The 22,429-nt window shown below is 55.4% G+C and overlaps 1 protein-coding gene across 1 annotated transcript in view; it reads right to left on the bottom strand.

Annotated features, from left to right (window-relative positions):
* Nucleotides 1-13,733, bottom strand: part of GNA12 (G protein subunit alpha 12) — a 137,271-nt gene extending 123,538 nt beyond the window's left edge. The window contains exons 1-6 of the mRNA XM_007467426.1: nt 13,703-13,733; nt 12,093-12,277; nt 11,380-11,479; nt 8,880-8,995; nt 8,092-8,182; nt 6,978-7,060 (exon numbers count right to left, since the gene is read on the bottom strand). Coding sequence (XP_007467488.1) covers nt 6,978-7,060; nt 8,092-8,182; nt 8,880-8,995; nt 11,380-11,479; nt 12,093-12,277; nt 13,703-13,733 — 606 coding nt within the window. The remainder of the gene's footprint in view (nt 1-6,977; nt 7,061-8,091; nt 8,183-8,879; nt 8,996-11,379; nt 11,480-12,092; nt 12,278-13,702) is intronic.
* Between the last annotated feature and the right edge of the window lie 8,696 nt (nt 13,734-22,429).

The raw sequence follows: 22,429 nt of genomic DNA on the forward strand, positions 1-22,429 counted from the left end.
CCCCCCTGCCGATGCAGGGGACGCGGGTTCGTGCCCCGGTCCGGGAGGATCCCACATGCCGCGGAGCGGCTGGGCCCGTGCGCCGTGGCCGCTGAGCCTGCGCGTCCGCAGCCTGTGCTCCGCAACGGGAGAGGCGGCAGCGGTGAGAGGCCCGCGTGCCGCAAAAACAAAAACACACAAAAAATCGCCGGTTTGGTTGAATCTAAACCTTCTCAAATCCAAGTTCACCCCCATCCCGTCCTCTTCCGCAGGGCGGCCAGGCCTTACCCTGCTCTCCGGGAGGGAGAGAGGGAACCGCCTGCTTTTCCTTCCTCTTTCTCCCTCTCTGCTGGGCCGTGGGTGTTGGGGGAGGGAAAAACCCAAGTCTCTTGCTTAACTCGCTCCCCAGCCCTCCCCCCTCCGCACCCCGCCCCGTGGCGCTGGCCTAGGACTCCTGAAGGTCCCTCTGCCTCTTCCACAGTCTTCTGCTTATGTGCCTGGAGGTGGAAGGATTCGGCGGGGGTGGGGGGGTGAGGGGAGGGCAGGGCAGCATTTTGGCACTCTTCAGCCCTGAGAAGCCTTCCTACCCGCTTTGCTGCTGGCTGGGGTTACCTGCTATCCCTCTGCCGCCAGCTTGGAGTCCCAGACCACAATTCAGAGGCAACAGGAAAAGCTCCCTCCATGAGACAAAACACGACAGAGTCCCTCTGGGAAGCCACACAACAAACAGCTGCTTGTCTGGCCTCAGGATACAATTACAATATCAACACCAATACCAATAGCAAAATCAATACCAGCTGCAGCTAACATTTACCTAATGTGTTTTCTGGGTGCCAGGAGGTGTGCTGAGCACTTTACTGACATTAAAGCATTAAATGTTCATAACTAGGAAGTGTGTGCTATTATAAGTCCCACTTTTCACTGGCAAGGAAACTGAGGCTAAGAAAGGTGCCCAAGGTGACAAAATTAGGAAGTGACATTCAGGGCCGGACACGAGGTCTCCCCAGCTCCAAGTCCAGTGCTCATGGTCACCCCACTCGCTTACCTTCTGGAAGAGTCCACACAAGGTGCAGGAGTAATATGGTGGGGGGCAAGAGGGCTGATTCTGCCCGTGGACTACCAGGGTGGGCTTCATGGAAGAGGTGACCCTTGTGTTTAGCTGTAAAGGGCAAGTGGGACTTGTTGGGGGATGAGGTGGCAAGGGCTCTGCAGCTAGAGGGAACAGCATGTGCAAAGGCCCTGAGGCCTGGATGGCACCGTAGATCAGGACCTGCAGGGTGCTCCATGGGGGTGGGGCTCGGCCTGTGTCAGCATTGGTGTTGGGAGATGAAGCTGAGATGAGGCTCACGGGAGGCCCTGAGAAAGATTCTGGACTCTATTCTTTCTCTTTTTTAAATAAATTTATTTATTTACTTTTGGCTGCGTTGGGTCTTCGTTGCTGTGCATGGGCTTTCTCTAGCTGGTGAGCGGGGGCTACTCTTCATTGCGGTGCGCGTGCTTCTCATCGAGGTGGCTTCTCTTGTTGCGGAGCACGGGCTGTAGGTGCACGGGCTTCAGTAGTTGAGGCTCGTAGGCTCTAGAGTGCAGGCTCAGTAGTTGTGGCTCACGGGCTCCAGACCACGGGCTCAGCAGTTATGGTGCAAGGGCTTAGTTGCTCCGCGACATGTGGGATCCTCCCGGACCAGGGCTCGAACCCGTGTCCCCTGCCTTGGCAGGTGGAGTCTTAACCCCTGTGCCACCAGGGAAGCCTGGACTCTATTCTTGAACGTTGTAAATTCTCATGGCGCTTAACCCAGCATGACATTGTCTCATGACTTATATGCTTGCCCTCTGCCTCCCCCATTGTGGCGTGAGCTCCGTGAAGCCAGGCACCTCTCTCTCTCCCAAACGCCCTGCATGCAGGGGGCACTCAGTAGTGTTGGGGGAGGGAAAGAATGAACACCGCCTGACTGGGAGGTGCGGTCCCTGTAGCTTTACCTTGCCGCCTCTGTGCGAAGTCCTCAAGCAGTGCTCAGTGGTGGTCCCGCCCTTTGCCCGCAGAGGGTGGGGTCCAGCCTGGGGGCGTCCCTGGCGTCCTGGAGAACATGACTTGCAGTTCCCGCTTTCAACCACCAGGTGTCGCCCACACCACACCAGGACGCCCAGCGTGGGGCTCCAGAATCGAGGGCGCAGAGGGCGTGGGAAATCTCATCTGCGGGCCACAAATAAGCTCTCCAGGCTGCCATTTGTCCTCACTAGCGCCCGGAGTTCCCCCTCCAGGACCAGACAGGTGTGACCAGCGCTGTGGGCCGAGGGGCCCCCCCTTCTCCAGCTATGGGCAGCTGTAGGTGAGGAAGCAGGATGGCCTTGGGGAGGGGTCACTGGGGCCAGAACTGGGAGGCCCAGTTCCATTCATCCAGCAGCCCTGCCACTGACCGCTACTCCTGCCCACCAGCCTTGGCCTTGGCCGTTCAGGGAGGGCTGGTTGTGCGAGGCCGTTTATCAGCCGCCCAACACTCCTCGGCCCAGGCTGCCCTATCTGGACGCTCAGCCGGCCCAGAGGAGCGAGGTCAGCCTCCTGACACAGCTCCAAGGGAGCTGGCCCTGTTCCCTTTGCAGGGTCTTAGCTCGGGGTGTGTGCTTCAAGCCCCAGGGGTCCGGCCATTCCTGTCTTTAGCCACACAGCCGAGATCTGGAAGCTTCCTGGCTGTGTGAGAAGGAAGTGTTCACTCAGGCAGTGGGGATGCATTTCTCCCTGCACAGACTCAGGCGAAGAAAAACCAGGCCTGTGTGTTTCTGTAACTCAACCCAACGGCTACCAGGGCCCTATTCTGACTGACGGCGGATAAAGTCATCTTGGCCAACCCCAGGTAAACGTGATCATTTGAACTCAGACAGTTTGAGGGTGGCCCTTTGCCCTTCCTTTGGCCTGGAGTGGCAGCTACATTCTAGGGTGTTATGGGGACTTATGGCATTGGGGTATGCCTGGTTTTCCATCAGCCCCCCAGCGCTGGCGTCCCCTGAAGGGACACTGTCACATCTGATCCCCCCGCCCTAGGTGCCCTCCAGGTGCCCGGTCCTCCACGGAGAGTGTTTCCCCTGTGTCAGCCTGTTCTCGCTGGCCTGTGCTAACCTCTGGGCCCTCGTCCTCCCTGCCTCCCTGCGTGTGCCTCCACTTACCAGTTCCCCCGGTTCCATCTGTCCTCAGGTGTCCGGCCTCTGGGGGATTCTTGTGCCCCAACCGCCTGAGGGTCAGGACCCCTTCTCAGAACCCCTGGTAGCATCCGACCCGCTTGCTTCCCCTGGGCCTTTCCTCATCCCCTCACTGGAGGGCTCTCCATCCTGTTTGGGAGTGGGGAGAACCCAGATGTTCTCAGGATCTTATTTTCTTCCCAAGTCTTTCTAGGACCACATTTTTAAAAAAACATAACGGTCAAGGTTTTGCATTAAGTTCTCTGCTCTGCAGAAATGGCTGCCCACCCAACAGGGAGGGTCGGAAAGAAGTGTGTGCACGTGCGTGCATGCCTGTGTGTATGTGCTTCACGTGTGTTAACGCTCCAGGTCCTTCCACCTGGTCCCTCTGAACTACTCCTGTTCCACGTGACAGGGGTGTGGCCTCGTTCCTAAGAACTGGATGCCGTGGGCTGGGGCAGGTGTGTGCCAGGCTGGGAACACGGGCTACCAGCGTGCTGGGCTTCTGCTCCCACTCTTAGAGCAGATCTGACCGTACAAACAGAATGCAGGCCACAAACACAAGCCATGTAGGTAACCTAAAATTGTCTCCTAGTCTCGTTAAGAAACAGGTGGAATGAATTTAAAGAATATGTTTTGTTTAGCCCAATAGGTGCCAAATGTCATCATTTCAACATGGAATCAATATAAAAGTTGTTGGTGACATAGCTTAAGTTATTCTGTTTGCATGAAGTCTCTGAAATCCGGCGTATGTTTTACAACACATCTCAACTCGGACGCTACGTTTTTTTTGTCGTTGTTGCTGTTGTTGTTGTTTTTTGCGGTACACGGGCCTCTCACTGCTGTGGCCTCTCCCGTTGCGGAGCACAGGCTCCGGACGCGCAGGCTCAGCGGCCATGGATCACGGGCCCAGCCGCTCCGCGGCATGTGGGATCCTCCCGGACCGGGGCACGAACCCGTGACCCCTGCATCGGCAGGCGGACTCTCAACCACTGCGCCACCTGGGAAGCCCGCCAACATATATATTTTTTTTAATATCTTTATTGGAGTATAATTGCTTTACAATGGTGTGTTAGTTTCTGCTGCATAACAAAGTGAATCAGCTACACGTATACATGTATCCCCACATGTCCTCCGTCTTGCGTCTCCCTCCCACCCTCCCTATCCCACCCCTCTAGGTGGTCACAAAGCACCGAGCTGATCAGGAGTGTCAGAGGGCAGGGACCAGGACATCTCTGAGGCACTGGACCAAAGAGCATCTCGGGAGCAAAGTGAGGACTGGAATCATGGTTTGAGGCGAGGCTGTGACAGTGGCAAGGGCCAGTCTTGAGGAGCCTGAGGGCCACGTTTGGGGGTTTGGTGCTGTCCTCTGATTTGTTTGATTCCAACAGCCAGTCCACCTCAGACCAAGCCTCCCCTGCTGACTTGGTGCGGGTCCTGGTCCCAGACCCCCCACCTGAGTGCTCTCTGGCATTCCAAGCCCTCCGCCCCATATGGCTGGCCTGATGCTCTAGGATGAGGTCTAAGAACCTTCTCTTCTGTGTGGGGTTTGGAGAACATCCAGGCAGGGGTGGGGGGAGGGTGGGAGTCCAGAGCTACTCAAAAGGCCATCTGTGGTGCAAAAGCATCCGCATCACCGGAGGGCTTAGAAGGAATGCAGAATCTTGGGTCCCCCTCCAGACCAGCAGAATCAGAATTCTGGCGACAGGGTCCAGGGATCTGCATTATTCGATCTTCGCTGGTTATTCTTATGCGCACACGAGTTTGAGAAACACTGCTGGTCTAGGACCTGTGCATTTCACAGGTGTGGGGACTTATATCCAGAGCATTGGTCTGGGTCCCACTTCTAGAGAGTGGCTGAATGGGACTGGAAAGCACATTGGGCCTCTGGGCTCTGAAGAATGTAGTTCAATGCCTTTAGGAAAAAAAATTCGTCTGGGGGACCCAACTTACGACTTGTCAAAAACCACCTGGGTGGTTGTCATCATGGAGTAGAGCTCAGAGGCTCATTCTTCTGGAAAAGAAATCCATCCATCTGTTTGCAGTCAGAGGAGGGTGTTCATGCAATGCCAGATGCCGTTTTGGGTGCCATGGTAACGGCATGCTTTGGTCAAGACTGTCCTGCCCTGCAGACAATTTCTGAAACAAATTAAAAAGTTGCCACGGAAGTTACTGGCACTTCTGGCTTTGTTCCAGCTCTCCCAGGAAGATGCCCTGCTATCCCCTCCACTTCTGTCTGTCGGGCTCCTACTCACCCTTTCATACCCAGCCCAAATGTCTCCTCCTTCCCACTTGAGTCATTGAATATGTCTTTACATGGCGTTCTCCTTTCTGTGTGCCCCAGTTTCCCTCTTCTTATAAAGATACAGGTCATTGGATCGGAGCCCTCCCCACTGCAGAGCTCATCTTAACTAATTACATCTGCAAACACCTTATTTCCAAATACGATCATGTGCACAGGTTCCAAGAATTAGTACATCAACCTATCTTTTTTGGGGGACATAATTCAACCCACAACAGAGGGGGTTATAGCTGTGGGCTGCTGGGGTTCAGTCTTAGCTGGTGATCCTTCACGAGGCTGGTGGAACATGCCTCAGAACTGTACCCCCGGAGGTGAGGGGCTGAGGTGTTCCCCCACCCGCTCCCACCCTGTGGAGCTGGCTGAGAACAGCCTTGAAGACTTGGTGGGCATCTCTTCTCAACTTTGCATTCATCAGCAGCATGGTGCTAGCTTGACCTTGGCCACGGGGAGGAGTATTTACACCACAGAAATTGGGGAACCTTACCAATCAGGGTTTTTATTTTTTCCTTTGATTACCAACTCACCACACTGCTCCCGCCCCTCCTTGGTTGGGGGTCTGAGCTAACTCTAGCCCTCTGGCCTGCCCTGGAGTTGGCTGGGCGTGCTCCCCGGAAGAGGGCTCCAGGAGACATGTGCCTCCAGGTGATCTGGGCGTGGCGTTGGGGGCCAGACTAGGGGGGACACCTGGCTTCCCAGGGGATTAGCCAGCCCAGCCCTCTCGGAGGCCTGATTTGCCCATGGGCGTGAGCAATCAGCTGTTGCTTTCAGAGTTGCGCTGACAGATGTGGCCAAAGGGCAGAGGGTGTTATTAGGAAAGAGAGACTGTGTGATCTACAGCAGTGGTGGCCCGGGACGGCTGGGCCTGTGGACAGTGGGAGGATGGAAGAGAGCTGGCAGGATGCGAGCGGGATGAGGGATCTGCATTTCATTGAGACAGTGTGCCGGAGTCTGCGCTGGCCGAGATTAAATAGCCCGTGCCCTGCGTGCAGAAAGGCAGGAATAAATGAGGCTTTCCTGCAAGCAGGGTGGCAGCGAGTTAATTAGGAACGGGATAAATACGTTTCAAGTCACAAAGAAGCCCAGTAGCAAGCACGGAGCATCTCGGTCCCACAAGTTGTCCCTCTTGCGGAGAGGCTGCGGTCCGCCCTTCCCGCTGAAGGATGCGCAGGACCCGGGGGGAGTCAGAGAGGAGCGGAGGGCAGAGGGAGCTGGTGTAGGCAGGAGACCCTTGCTTGTGTCCAGCGGGCTGTGGTGGCGGCCGGGGCTCGGGGTGGAGGCCATCATGGGGAGAGAAGTGGCACCCCTGCCCCGTGGCCCTCGTGGCCGGACCGCTGCCCAGGCTGGCATGGGCTCACCCTGGGTCCCCGTCTGACTCTCCATGCACTGCGTTCTGCTGCTCTCCCGAGCCGTGAATCCCTGGACGGCAGGGATCCCGTCTGGGAATTGCAGAGCTCAGGGATGCGAAAGAGGCTTTCATAAACACTAGTTCTCAAAACAGAAAAATGTGAAATGGGGAGAGAATCACCTTCTGCTGACCCCCAAAGTGGAGCATGCGATGCTCTGGGAACTTACTGGCGCTGTAGGAATCATCAGCCTGTTTCACAGAGGCTGTGGGCAGAAGCGGAGGCCCGGCTGGGCCCGGTGGAGCAGAAATGATGACTCAGAAGCCACAGCGTCTCCGAAAGAGATGTTGCCTCAGGGCCACACTTCTGGTTTCCTCCCTGCCTGGGGCTTCCAGCTCTGGCCATCCCAATGTCTCCCCTGAGACTCTGCAGCCCCTGAGTCAGCACTCCCCTCCCCCAAGGAGGAGGTCATAGGACAGGGAGGCTGGCTGGGCATCCCAGTCCTTGTGGGAGGTGCCCAGGGGGTCCCAGCGGGGTGGGCGTGGGGGGCATGAACCGCTGAGCCCTCCTCCTATGGGCCCACTTGAACACCTGACGCCCAGATGGGGGTGTGGAAACTTCCAGAGGCAGCCAGATGCTCTGTGAGTGGGAATGTGGGTCTTGAGAAACGCTTTATGGTGTTTACCTTTACAGAAGTATTATGCGCTCACTGCAACATTCAGATCCTTACAAGGCGGAAAGCGGGCACTGCCCTCCTCCCTCCAGTCCCTAAACCCAGAGGTGCGCCCTGTTGACATGAGGCATCTCCATCCCCGGACATTTCTGCGCACATGCAAGCCTGCGCACTTAGACGTATATACATGCTTTGGGCGCGTATGACGCATAGTTTCAGAATTTGCTTCTCCCACATGCCAGTGCATCCTGGACATCTTTGCACGTCAGGACACGTGGGGCTCCCTCGCTTACTTCATGAACCTAGAATTCTGTGGGTCCCGTTATTTGTTGCTCTGTGGCCTACTGAATTCTTCTCTTTTGGGCAATTACAGGCAAGGCTGCCTCGGGCACCCGTGGACACAGTTGGTGTGCACTTGGGCTAGTGTTTTGGCAGCGCCGAGGCTGAGTCGGCTTTCTGGGCTTCGGCTCAACAGTGAGCTCTGCTGTTAGCCAGCCCTGGGGTTGAGGCCCAGATCTCCTGGGCAGGTCACTTAACTCTGTGCCTCAGTTTGCTGACCTGAGAAATGGGATTCCACACCCTCCTTTACAGGATGAAATGGGTGACTGTTCAGCGGGTGTTACCACCCGCGTGGGCTGAGCTCTCTGATTCCGGGTCTCTGCCTGGGTGTGGGTGGCTCGGGCCTGGGCCCAGGATCCAGGCCTCCACCAGCGCCTGGCCAGCAGGAGAACAATGCCCGGCTCCAGGAGAGCAGCAGGCCCTTCCCTGGCTGTCAGGGCGTGAAGATTAGATGCAGAATAATGCAGTCCCCCATCAAACCTGCAGCTGTAACTCAGGCCCCAGACTCTGCCAGCGCCATAAATTTGGGCAGCCAGAAAGTGCAGCTCTAGCAGTTTGCGAACAAGAGTGGAGGAGGCCAAGTGAGTTACGGCGGAAGCAAGGCCCCCTGCCCGGCATTGTTAGCCAGAGCCAGGGATTGATTGCTCACTAGCTTAATGAAATTGAATTTTAATTTATACCCAGCCCACGGTGGCGGTGGGGAGTGCCTGGGCAGAAGTGGGCTCAGCCCCGGGACGGGGGCTCCTTTACGGGGTGGGGGCCCCAGCAGCCCAACCCTACAGGAGGGAGTGATGGGCAACCCAGGGTGGCATCTGCTCCCAAAAGTTTCAAAGTCCTGCCAGCGGGGGGCTTTGGGCAAGTTGTGGGACCTCCCTGAGCTTCATCGCCCCGTCTGGTCGTAGCTGCCTGGCTCAGGCGCAAACCCCCCGTGGGCTCAGTGAAGGGAGGGTCCCTATCCCGCCCCTTCGCGGGCACTGGAAGCCCCACGAGGTGCTAGGACCAGGTGGGGATGAGATGTTGGGGGAGGGGAGGGTGAATGATTCGGGGGGCTCTTTGGGGGCCCCCAACTCACCTGTCCCAGGTGTCCAAAGATGACACTTTCAAACCTGCTGCTGCTGGTTGCCACATTAATGCAGTATTTTCCAAAGCCTGACAAGCGTGGGGCGCCCTGGGTGGCGTTGACCTCCTCTGCCGAGTGCACACGTCACACACACGCTCTCGGGGCCACGTGACAGATCTCACACTGCTGGGTGAGACTGGCCTGCCTGCAAATCCCAGCAGCGTGTTTCCTGCCCTGGGAAAGCACTGCCCATTCTCCCCCTTCCTCGGCTGGAGGTGAGGAGAGCGTCTCCGTCCCAGGTGTTTCGAGGGTTCGGCACGTCGTGTTCCTAAGTGCCTGGCCCACGGTGGAGGCCACGTTCTCAATGGAGCTTCCCCAGATGCTGCTCAGGCCTCAGCAGATGACACGGTGGGGCTGGCGGGGTGAGTGCCACCAGCACCCACCACTGTGGCCAAGGTAGAATGAGGGTCTCTTTTTGGGCCCAGTGAGAAGGGACTTCACAGAGTGGCGAGGGCGCTTGGGCATCCCAGGAGCAGGGGTTATCCCTGCCAGGGGCAGGACCAGAGGGCCAGGGCCTTCCCTGAACCTGGACGGAGGGGCAGAGCGGAGGGGCGAGGAGGGGCTGAGGCCTCCCCCGACTGGCCTGGGAGGCCGGGAGGAACACCTGGAACTCCCTCTGCCCCTCCCACCGTGAGGCCCTGCCAGGCACCTGGATGTCCGTCTGGGCTGTGCCAGTGGCTTCTGGTGTGACCCCGGGCAAGCTGCCTCAGCTGCAGGCCACAGGCCTCCTGTTAGTAAGGCAGGAGGGTGGCCTGGCTCCTGAGGGTCTGTGGACTCTTCTCTAGCCTGTGCCCTGACTGTCGTCCATCCAGGCACCCACGGGGCCTCTGGGCCGGTCCTGCTTCCAGCCCCGCCGGCAGGTACCAGGGGCCAGTGGAGGGGCCAGGAGGCAATGCTGCCTCCGTCACTAAGCTGCGACGAGCTGATTAGGCTGATGAGCCACATGTAAATCACTGGCTTCAGGTGGAAACTCTTTTCTGCTGGCCGGATCTGTCATGTCAAGTAAAGTCATCGGTTTAGACACAGGGTGTGTACATGGCAGAGGAGTGGGGGAAAAGGGGGAACCCCAGACTGTCTGTGTTGAGGCACCTTTAGAAGATGTGGCACATGTATACAATGGAATATTACTCAGCCATAAAGAGGAACGAAATTGTGCCATTTGCAGAGACGTGGATGGACCTAGAGTCTGTCATACAGAGTGAAGTAAGTCAGAAAGAGAAAAACAAATACCGTATGCTAACACGTATATGTGGAATCTAGAAAAATGGTAGAGGTGAACCTATCTGCAGGGCAGGAATAGAGACACAGATGTAGAGAACGGACATGTGGACATGATGGGGAACGGGGAGGGTGGGATGAATTGGGAGATTAGGTTTGACATATATACACTACCATGTGTAAACTAGATAGCTAGTGGGAACCTGCAGTATAGCCCAGGGAGCTCAGGCCGGGGCTCTGCGATGACCTAGGTGGGTGGGATGGAGGGGGTGGGAGGGAGGTTCGAGAGGGAGGGGTATATGTAGACATAGAGCTGATTCACTTTGTCTTACAGCAGAAACTAACACAACATTGTAAAGCAACTCTACTCCAATAAAAAAACAAACATTAGAAACCAGCTCCCACCTTTGATTTTACAGATGGAGACACACAGGCCCAGAGAGGGACAGGTGCTTGCCTGAGGTCACACAGCAAGTGAGCGGGAGAGTTGGGACCAGCCTGGGCCACCTTGGCATGGACCCGGGTGTGGCATCATCAGGCCTGTGGGCCCCATGGAATGAGGCAGATGGCAAAAAGGCAGGTTATTCCTGTGTCATCGGGCAGAAAGGAGGCCGAGTGTCGCGACATCCCTTTCTGGTCCAGAGTTCAAATTCCACCCCTACAATTTTTGGTGCCTGGACAGTTCCCTCAGATACAGAAAAAGATGCCCATCCTCTGGGCGGCCACAGCCAGTGTGGCCTGGTGAGTGGGCACAGGCAGACAGTCAGCCCCACTCAGACCCTGGTGCAAAAGGCCTTGATCCGCACTGATGTGCCATCCTGACCCCAGCTGCATCTTTCTTTAAGTCAAGTCACCTTTTTTTCAATATACACAAACTGATGATAAAAGAAAACTATACATTGCCATGATTTAGGGGAAACCAGCATTGTTTGCCCAAATAGACAATAACATAAGAATAAATGTCTTCAACACATCTTATAGTATTACGTTATAATGTATATCACATATATAATATATGTATATGTGATATATATTATTTCTATATATCACATATATATCATTATACTATATTTTATCTTATTAAAAAAGCCCTCATACCTCTCAGATCACTTGCATGTTGCATGTTGGAAACACTACCTTTCCTGAGCCGGTGGCTGAGTGCTTTCTGGTGAAGGTCTTGCTGCTGTGCCGGGTGTTGCTAAAACGTGCGCAGCTTGAGCCCGAGCGAACCCACTCACGAGGATGCGCTGGCCGGGCTGGGTCTGCTGGGGTCGGGGAGGAACATTCTGGCCCAGGTCCGGGCTGGCCAGGAGGTGGGGTGCTGGCCGCAGGGGCTGGGGACGGAGTGGGCTGGGTGTCGGGTGAGCACCACTGCGCTAGGTGCCTTGCATCCATCCTCCCAGCAGCTCTCAGAGGGGTTTTAATATCCCCACTTCATTTTACCATCTTTTCGTGAAATAATTCAAACATACAGAGGGCCGCAGAAAGCAGCAGCAGAGCCTGTCGTGGGCCCCCCGCCTTCCAGCTCCAGAGTTCCAATGTGTCCTGTGCAGGTGCTTTCCCGGGATTTTATGAAAGAAAGAGACGTTGACAGGTGTGGCTGAAGCCCCTTCTCGCCACGTCCCTTACCCCAACCCTTTCCCTTCTCTCCCCTGAGAAGGAGCCACGTTCCCCACTGGTTATTTACTTTTCCATTGCATGAATGTGTATTGTTACTGCATATTGTATGTAACCCTATGTGATATATGCGGTGTTGCTTTCCAATTTCATACAGATCCATGCCCTTTTTACAGTTGGAAATACAGAGACAGCTGTTCAAGTTCACATAGTTGTGAGGGGCCATCCAGGCTCAAATCCTGTTCCTGGGGCCTTCAGTAATCACGGGGTGGGGCCCGGAGAGAAGCTTCCCCTCCAGCCAGGCCACCCTGGGCCAGCGGTGGAGGGCACTGGATTTATCGGGACGACTTCTAGCGTCTGGGGACCTCCTGGGCAGTGCTGGGTCTCAGAGGAGGGCAGGATAGCCTGCCCTTTCTGCTCCGTGTTGTTTCCCAGATGGTGAGCCACCGATTCCTGCTCCAGGAGCCGGTGCGGGGAGTCTGCGGCCCCAGGGATGACCAGGCGAGGCCACTTCTCTGCAGATCCGGGGAAAGCGTCATCCTGGGAGATTTATGTCACCAAGGACTGCAGAGCTCTGGGTTGGGGGAACGGGACCCCAGCCACCCCTCCCTGTCGCTCTGATGGAAAGGTGGGCCATGGGCCTGAGGGAGAGGGTCTGCAGGAGGCTGGGTTTGCCAAGCTGGCAGCAGCCTGTTTTGGAGAATTTGAAGAGGGTGGGGTGCGTGGGGGGGCAGGTGGCAGGCACAGCCTGGAGGGAACCGGGCCACCAGTGGGGCTGGGGTCCTCATGCACGTGTGTGACCTGTGACCGGGGACCCAGCACCCAAGTGTGCACCATCACAGTCCTGACACCCCACTCCCCAGCATGAGCAGACGTGTGTGCACACACACCCAAACACACGCGCATGCCTGTACATGAGCACACAAACACACAGAGATCACATGCACACCCCAAACACACACACACGTCTGTGCATACCCAAACACATGTACACAAACATGTGTACACACACTCCCAAGCACAGACATGTGTACACACCTACACAGCATAGTGAAGCCCTTCTCACCACTAGAGGGTACTAGACGTCTTCCCAGCCTAGAAACTCATTTGCTGAAATTGACGCATACACACACGTAGGCGCGTGCGCGCGCGCACACACACACGCACAGTCCAAAAAGAAAAAAAAAAGAAAGAAGGGAGGGCAGAAAGAAAAAGAAAAGAAAATCCTTAGAAAAATATACCAGTTGATGGTAATTCAAGCTGACGATGGCTATAAATGCTGGAGGCTGATCATAATAAAGTATGAATGGGGCTGTGCCATATTAACAGAGATATTTAATGCTTTCCTTCCGAGATCCATCGGCTGCTCTGAGATTTCTCCCGACACGTACACCCGCTGCCTTGACCCCTCCTCCAGGCTGCTTCCCACTTGCGACCTGAAACGGGTCCAGCAGATGTTGCCGTGTCCCGATTCCCCTGCCTGGGTGGATGCAGCCCAGGTCCCACCCCCAGCTTTGCCATCTCTCTGGGAGAAGCAGGACCAAAACGAGCTGTTCTCACTTGACCCGGGCTTGCAGCATTTCCTCCCTCCCATCTGGTGCACAGGGCAACGGTGGGTGAGTATCTGCGTAGTTGTTTATTTTAAGCTGTCAGGGCTCCAGGGACAGGGAAGGATGGTTTTTCTCGAGGTGAGCTCTGGGCCAGGCCTCCCAGGCCCAAGCTCTGTCTGAAGGTCTGCCTTCCTTCCTGCTTAGGGGCCCCCAGCCATGCTCAAGGTCAGACACACCCTCAGGGCCACTTGTAAGGCGGCTGGAGGGGCCTCTGCCGTGGGACCCGGGCCCTCTCTTGCCAGGGCTTGGGGACCGAGCGTGCGCTCGACGGGCCCTGCTTCCGTCCTCGGCTCTTCCCCGCACGCCAGACCTTGTCTCTCTTCCCTGTACCGTGGGTACAGGACTGGCTCCCTGCCCCCATCTTGCCACCACTTCGTGGTTCCAGGCTTTGCTAGGTTTGGGGAACAGAAGGATGAAAGTGACTCAGGAGGGGGTCCCAGGGGTGTGGGGAGCGGCAGAGCTAACCCCGACTGCAAACCCAGCCCGAGTCTATGGGGTGGTCAGCACTGAGACCCGGTGCCTGTGTCGCTGAGGACAAAAATACGGCCCCTGCCGGGACGGAGGTTTACTTCTCTGGAAACGCGTTCACCCTTTGCGAACGCTTCGTGAGCACCGACTGTGTGCCAGGCGTGTGACTTCGTGACCGAGAAGGCAGCCCAGGCTCTGCTGGAGTTGACATCCTTTGTCTGTTTCCTGTGGCCGCCGCAACAAATTACCACAAACCATGGGCTTAAAACAGCAGAAATGTATTCTCTGGATGCCACCAGTCTGAAATCAAGGCGTCTGCAGGGCTGTTCTCTCTCCAAGGCTCCAGGGGAGGATCCTTCCTGCCTCTGCCCGCTCTGGGGGCCCCCGGGCGTTCCTTGGCTTGTGGCTGCATCACCCCAATCCCTGCCTCTGTCCTCACAGGGCCGTCTTCCTTCTGTGTCCCTGTATCCAAACCTCCCTCTCGTTTCTCTTATGAGGACTCCAGTCATTGGATTAGGGCCCACCCTCAATCCAATATGACCTCCTCTTTCCTTTGTTGCATTCAGAGAAGTTCTTTGACATATAAAAATTGTGTGCCTCAAAGTGGTACAACTTGATGTTTTGATAGATGCATTCATTGTGAAAAGATTGCCATAATCAAGTTAAATAACTAATCCATCACCTTGCATGGTTGCCAGTCTGTGTGTGTTGTAAGAACTCTTAATTTAAGATGTATCCTCTTAGCAAACTCTCGTATACAATGCAGTATTTTTACCCATTCTCACTGTGCTATACATTCCCAGAGCTCATGCATCTTGTACAACTGAAACTGTGTACCTCATCTTAACCTGGTTACATCTGCAAAGATGCTATTTCCAAATAAGGGCATCTCCATGGGCATTGGGGGGACAATATCAACCTATATGATAGGACAATATCAACCTATCCTCAACCTATCCGGGGGGACATGGAGCGTTAGAGAGGGCTGAGGGGGTGCATCCCTGTCAGAGGGAGCAGCAGCTCTGCAAGCCTCAGACAGGAAGAGTTTGGAGCACAGCCAGCGTGGCTGAATGTGGAAAGCAGGAGTAAGAAGGTTCTGGAAGGTTCTGGAAGGTTCTGGAAGGGGCTGGATGGGGCCAGCTGCTGGGCCAGGGCCAGTCACTCTCATCCAACCCCAGCATCTCCCCGGGGGAAGGTCTAAGGCAGGGGAGTGATGTGACCCTGCCGTGTTCCAGGAAGACCCCTCCGACAGGGGTTCTGCACTTGGGTCCATGCACAGGATCCGGGTGTGGCGGGGGGTCTGTGAGTTTTGACCGGAAAACTTACGTCTTCATTTTCTCTAACCTCTAACTGGAAGTTAGTGTTTTCTTCCGCTGTGAACGGACGTGATGACCACAGGGTTGTGGGCGCAGCTCTGGTATTTGCTCACTGACAGAAACCCAGCATCTCTGTGTCTCCTGTGACTGTCACAGGTGGCCTGAAATACCGCCATGCTCATCACAGCTTTGGGATAATGCCAGTGGTCCGCCCCATCACTGGATCTTCTTGGTGAATATTGTTATGTAACGCATTTAGGACAAAGGCATAAATTACCAGATTACGGGTTTGCTCTTTAAATATTTTGATAACTGTATTTCAACAAAGACAGTTTCCTTTGCAAGCCTGTGCATTTTATTTCATGCATTAAAAATGTTATTTTGAAGCTGGAGAGGGTGTGGAGAAAAGGGAACCCTCCTATACTGTTGGTGGGAATGTACATTGGTGCAGCCACTACAGAAAACAGTGTGGAGGTTCCTTCAAAAACTAAAAATAGAGTTAGCATATGATCCAGCAATCCCACTCCTGGGCATATACAGCAGCACTACTTATAATAGCCAAGACATGGAAGCAACCTAAGTGTCCATCAACAGATGTATGGATAAAGAAGATGTGTGTGTGTGTGTGTGTGTGTGTGTGTGTGTGTGTGTACACACACACACACACACACACACACAATGGAATATTACTCAGCCATAAAAAAGAATAAAATATTGCTATCTGTAGCAACATGGATGGACCTAGAGATTATCATACTGAGTGAAGTCAGACAAAGACCAATATTATATCATATCACTTATATGTGGAATCTAAAAAATAATACAAATGAACTTATTTACAAACAGAAACAGACTCACAGACGTAGAAAACAAACTTACGGTTACCAAAGGGGAAAAGGGGGGAGGGATAAATTAGGAGTTTGGGATGAACAGATACGCACCGCTGTATATAAATAGACAAATAATAAGGATATACTGTATAGCACAGGGCACTCTATTATTCAGTGTCTTATAATAACCTATAATGGAAAGAAAAAAAGATATAACTGAGTCACTTTGCTGCACACCTGAAACTAACACAATATTGTAAATCAACTATACTTCCATTTTTAAAAATGTTATTTTGAGAGAGTCTCTGGCTTTTCAGATGCCCAAGCGTTCATGGCACAAAAATGGGTTAGAATTGCTGCTGGTCGACCAGTCAGAGGGTGATCCAGTCAGGAGGGCTGGCCGGGGGTGGGGGCTGGAGAGAAGCAGGTTAAGCTATGAATTGAGGCTGAGCGTTAGCCTTCCAGCTTGAGTGACTGGTGAGGGTGTGATGCCATATACGGAGGGGGAAGAGGAATAGGTTGGGGAGGGAAATGGCACATTTGTTTGGCTTTGAACATCTAACTTGGGCAAATGCCACTGGAGAAGCCAAGGGGCCCTGGCCTCACTAGACCCGCAGTTAGCAACAGCTGAGCCAGAGATGCCAAGTGGAGGGTTCCCTGTGTGAGCTTGCTTGGTCCTCACAGTGACTCCATGTGGTACATCACCCAGGTTTTATAGTCTCACTTTACAGATGACCTTCGCTGGGGTGGGTCATAGAAAGTTATCTTAGAACTCAGAAGTCTCCATGCCATCCCTGGGATGCTGCATCTCCGGCCCACAGATACCCAAGGACCCCTCACTGTGCAGCCACATCTGAGCACACCTGTCACTGAGATGCCTGCTGTCCCCGTGCCAGGTCTTGGGCTGGGGGCACAGAAGGGGAAGAGAGGGCCTTGCTCTGGGGGAGATGAGGGTCTTTCAGTCTTGAGCTCTGTTCCTCTGTGTGTCTGTCTCTTTTCTGTTTCTCGGCTCTCCATCTCTCCCCACCTCCACCCTGAGGCCAACACAGTTTCACAGCCTCACGCCCACAGTCACGTTCAGTCAGACACAAATGCTGGAGGAGACATGCAGCATCGGTCAAAACAAGATCAGAACCGAACATGACATGTGATAGGAAAGAAAGAAATTCCTGTATTAGAGATTCATTTCCAGTCACGCCGGCTGGCTCGGAAACTTTCAATACAATTTTTAGCCCCGCACCTGGGGGTTCGAAGCAGCCTGGGCTCAGAGAATAGTGTGAGCCCTCGGCCCCCTCATTCACCAGTGGCTAATTTTAGTATCCAAACAAACCAGAAACCTCCTCTCTTCTTTCTCCTCCATGCCACCCCCCGCTGCCCACCCCCTTCACAGGCAGCTGCGGCTCTGCCCACGCCCGGGAGCCCCAGACTTCCTGCCGCCTCGCCGCAGCCTTGCCACGGAGGGCAAGCCCAGGGGCCCAGGGACCCAGGCCCAAGTGCTCTGGGGGGCAGAGGGCTTTGTTGGCAGCAGGGACAGTGCAGGGAGTGAGGGCGCGGGGTCAGCACAGATGAGTGGCCGGTGAGGGGACAGGACGGAAGGAGGCAAACCCACCTGCATCTCGGTACCTGTGGCCTCTCCCACAGGCCCTCTCAGCACAGGGTTGGGGGCATCCCTCTCTCTCTTCAACGCTCCCTCCTGAGCACTCCAGCCTCCCTGACTTTTGTCTGACCTTGACCCCCTCCCCTAAACTGGAGCAAGCCCCAGGCAGCTGGGACGAGCGTCCTGAGGTTTCCCTCTTCGAGTCTCAGCTCTGCCCCTGCCTGGCGGCGAGGCCCCTCCGAGCCTCAGTTTCCCCATCTATTAAATGAGGTGATATTTGCCACCGGCACAGATGGGTGCCAGGCTTGGAAATGACATTCGTGAATGTGCCTGGCACACAGTAGGTGCACTGGTCCGCTGGAGGGGGCGGCACTCTTCGGCTAGTTTGGAGGGTCTTTTTTGAGGTCAGAGGTCTAAGGCCCCCAAACCAAAGGGAGCAGCAATCCCGCAGGGCTCACCCGAAGCGGTGCTCAGAGGCAGGCGTGAACAAATAATTAATGGGAGGTGATGGGGAATTGATGTGATTGTGGGAAGACGGCCTGCGTGGGCCATGGCGTCCCCGCCCCGGGGCTCCTGCTTCATCCATCAGCAGAGGTCTGCTAACAATAGGCCGGGCAGCTGCCTGGCACAGGGCAGCGGCTTCTGGGCCGGCCAACTGCATCCCCGACCCGGCCTGCGAGGGGCGGACTTGGCCCCTTAGGAGGAGCCCAGCCGCACCCAGCTCCCCCGAGACCCCCATGAGCCCCGTGAACAAAAGCGACCTCCACCTTCAGTTTACATTTTAAAAAATGCATAAAAATTCAACAACACAACTGGACCCAGAGAAAAGTTAGCTGTGAACCCAGGAAAGGTCACGGAGTGGGTGCGGCCATGTGCTGCCTTTTTTCTCTCTGAGCTGCATCTCTGAGCCGCCCACATGGAAAATTATCCCTCTGGTGTCTTGCTTGGATTTTTTTCTCCTCTGAAGGCTAAGGCCACAAGGGAAAGCCAGAATCACAGAGTGGGGAACGTCTTTGGGGCTTGTGGGAGTGCCTTGGGGGCCTCCACTTATGACTCCTTTTCTGCAAATGGCCAGTCCCCCAACCCCAGCCTGCTGGTGCCCACAGCTGGTCACACCAGGGGTGGATGCCTGACGCGGCCTGGTCCAAACTCTGTAGGAACATTCGGGGACGCCTCTGTTGAATAATCAGAAGTTCTGGCAAGACAGGGTCTTGCTTCTCACACGCAACCAAGCAACTGGGGGTGAGTTCTAGCTGCCCCTTTTGGATGGATTCTGTGTTTGCCAGTTTGCCATGGTCCCCACCTGTCCCTATTGCCTTACTCTGGCCCGCATTGCTCTTGAACATCCTTGCTGGACCCTGGGAAATTGCAATGGCAATGCAATGACTTGCTTAATTGTGTGTCCATCCCAGCAGGCCGCCGGCACCCAGCCACTGGAGGCGAGGGGTGAACGAAACAGGCATGCTCTCCACCTTTGTGACACTCACAGTTAAGACAGACAATCAACAGTCATTCCAACACGGGAAGATGAGGGTTGTGACAGGGTGTGGACCTCAGCTCAGGCCAGGGAGGGAGCCTCTCCACCTCCCAGAGGTGATGGTTCAGCTGACACCTGAAGGCTGAGTGGCGGTTAATCAGGCAGAGTGAAGGGAACAGTGTTTCAGAGAAGAGGAACAGAGTGTGTGAGGCCCCAGGGTCCAGAGGAAAAGCAAGAGGGCTGATGTGGTTGGGTGTGGTGTGGGAGGGGCTCCTGGCCGTCCTGTGAGAGACAAGGACCACCTGGACCAGGGTGGTGGCCGGGGGGACAGGGGAGAGGTAAGCCGATGCAGTAGGGAGTAAAGGGTTTAATCAGTGAGATGAGGTGACGGAGAATGCAGTGATGTGAGAGTGTGTGTGTGTGTGTGTGTGTGTGTGTATGTGTGTGTGTGAGAGAGAGAGAGAGAGAGAGAGAGAGAGAAACGGAGACAGAAACAGAGACAGGAAGACAGAGAGAGGCAAGAGAGAGAACGAAAACCAGGTTTCTGGCTGAGTGACCAGGTCAGGGACGGGTGGGGTGAAGGCGTGTATTCAGTTTTAGGCCTGCGTGGACGAGTGTCTCTGAGAGGATGGGGGAGGGGCCGGCCTGTATCTCGTGGAGGTGGACTGGGGTCCCAGCACCAAACTCCCCCGCCACGCCCCCGAGCCCCTGGGAGGGACCACAGTTCACAAACCACACACACCGTTTGGCAGCAAAGAGCAACGCCAGGTGTCATGGTCTTGGAACCGTCAAGTGTAACCGAGGCTCGAAGGTGGTGGCGAGTCGGCCCTCCGGAAGCCAGCGGCCCCTGCGGGTCCGATGGGCCCGAACGGAAGAGTCCCAGAGCGGGGGCGCCAGGCCATCAGCAGCAGAAGCCCCAGGCCGTGAGGACCCGCAGCGCCCGGCAGAGGGCAGTGTGGACCAGGCAAGGGAACCCGCCACTGCAACCCCCTCTCAGGGGAGCATGTCCTGCAGGGCCTCGGGGCAAAGGGATGCAGAGGCACAGCTGTTCCCTGGGTCATCAACGCGGACGGCCGAGGAAATGCCGGGATCCAGACAGGGGACACTCGAGAGCTGTGAGAAGGAATAAGGAAAGAGCCCCCAGAAACATGCTTCAGTAAAAAAAAAATAAAAAAAATAAAGGCAAGCAGAGAACAGTGTGAATAATGTGTTTTTGGTCGTGCAGCAGAGGGGAACAGGCATGGGTATCGCTTGTCCGTGCGTGAAAACTGCGAAGGGCACACAGACCTAAGAAAGGCGGCTTCCTGTGTGTATGGGGGGAATGAGGACGGGCAGAGGTGAGAACTTTAAATGGATGGCCTTTTGGAACGTGTGGCTTTGGAACTCTGGATGTTGTATTAAAAATAGATACAAAAATTCCAGGTTAAAAACGATGGTGAAACACGTTTCCTCGAAGCCTCTCCCCTCTCTGAGGTTCCCGGTACCGTGCAGGTGACGGGTGGATGCCCTCATGTCCCCATGTCCCACGACCGCCTGGGGACGGGCCCGGCAGGTGCTCTGCACTTGCTGCTTCTTTCAAGCTGGTCACAGCCCCTTGAGGATGGAGCTGCACCCCGGAGGCGGGGGGCTCTCTTCTCCCCAGCTACCCACAGCCCGGTGACCCCAGAAGGATGCGGGCCTCTGGGGGCAGCAAGCTGGCCTGAGTGGGTGGGAGGGTGGGAGCCAGAACAGTGGGCGTGGGGAACACTTCCTGCTGCTTTCGGTTTGGGTTCCTGGGGTTTGAAATTGAAACTAAAAGCCAAGGTTCAGCCTCAGCTGGAGCAGCAACACCCCCCTCCCCGTTCCGGAGTTTGCATTTCTTCCCTTCCGGTGCCAGGCCCTCAGAGCACAGAGGCAAGGCTTTCTGGAAGTTGTTGGAACCCCTGCAGAACGCTCTGGATAATAAAATGGGCTGGAGCAGGGCATTGGGAGCCGGGCCTCCCCATCGAGCGGCCATAGCATCCTGCTTGACCTTGGCGGGACTGCCAAAGACAAACCTCGGGGAGGGAGCGAAACAGGGCTGGGAGGGGGACACCAACCCAGATGGACACACTTACAGGAGAACAAGGCCCTTGGATGCAGTGGCTTTTGAGAGCAGCATGACAGCATGGCACTGGGGCTCAAAGACATTCCTTTCCTGCATTCCCACCCAGCTCGCCCCCAGACTGTGGCCTGATTAGGTAGAAACCCAGGGCCTGCCCAGGTGGTATTGCTGGGCGGGAGAAGGCTGCCTCGGTCCAAGAGAGGAAATCCACATCCTCGATCTGATCACTGAGTGACCTGGCCCCAAACCAGACACAGCCCTGGACACCAAGCACTTCCCCAGTCACTGCAAGAGCAGAGGAGAGGCACACAGATGCCACCAGGGCCCCAAATAGCACCTCTGAATTAGAAGATCCAGTTAAGAGCCTGCAGGTAGCCAATCAGCCAGGCCTGGGTGGAGTTCCAGCTATCAGCTGTGTGACCTTGGTCAAGTTATTTAACCTCTCTGAGCCTCAATTTTCTCCTATATAACATGGAGTTTTGGGATCAGTAAGTAGAACATTTAGGAAGTGCTTGGCACAGAGTAGGAGCTCAAAAACGTGTTAATATTTGCCCAACCCAAGTGCAATTGTCCTCAATCTTTTGGGGATTACAGGACCCCTTAGGAATCTGAGAAAGCCTGGACTTTCTCCCGAGAAAAATGTAGGTCTACACATACAACATGCTTTCTGGGGCTCTGAGCTGCGTGGCTGATGCCCTTGGAGGTGGACCAAGCGTTTGTCAGTGGTGTTATCCGACTGGCACAGGGTCGTTTCCAGACCCTGGGGCCTGGGCTCGCTGTGCAGGCTGCACGCCCCACTGTGTGGCTCAGGGCAGCCTCCCGGAGTCCTGGGCTGGCTCCAAAGGAAACACTGAGCTTGCAGGCCCTGGTGTGGTAATCCCAGCTGCAGCCAGACTTTGCAGAGAGCTCCGCACGCGCCCTCACCACCCAGCCCCGCAGGCCCCTTTCCTTCCCAGGCCAGTCGGGAGCCCAGAGCTTGAGCAGATGTTGTCACGGGTCTCCTTTGAAATCCTCAGGTGGCCTGACTCCCTGGGGGTACCAAACCCTGCCTCCCACCGCCTTCTCCCGACTTTCTTTCGTGCAGGGAGTGACCCAGGGCACGGAACTCATCCCTCACTTCTCTCCTCCCACCCCAGCTGCTTAACATATATACAACCCTGCAGCCCTGTGTCCTGGAGCCTGGCTGAAATTACTTGGGAAAAAACCCCACCACACATTCTTTTAAGGTATTTTCTCCAAGCGTGGCCTGTCTTCACCCCTTCTTGTCCACCACCCCCCCCCCCCCA

The sequence above is a fragment of the Lipotes vexillifer genome, unplaced genomic scaffold, assembly GCF_000442215.2.
Source record: "Lipotes vexillifer unplaced genomic scaffold, Lipotes_vexillifer_v1.1 scaffold1451, whole genome shotgun sequence".
Taxonomy (NCBI): domain Eukaryota; kingdom Metazoa; phylum Chordata; class Mammalia; order Artiodactyla; family Lipotidae; genus Lipotes; species Lipotes vexillifer.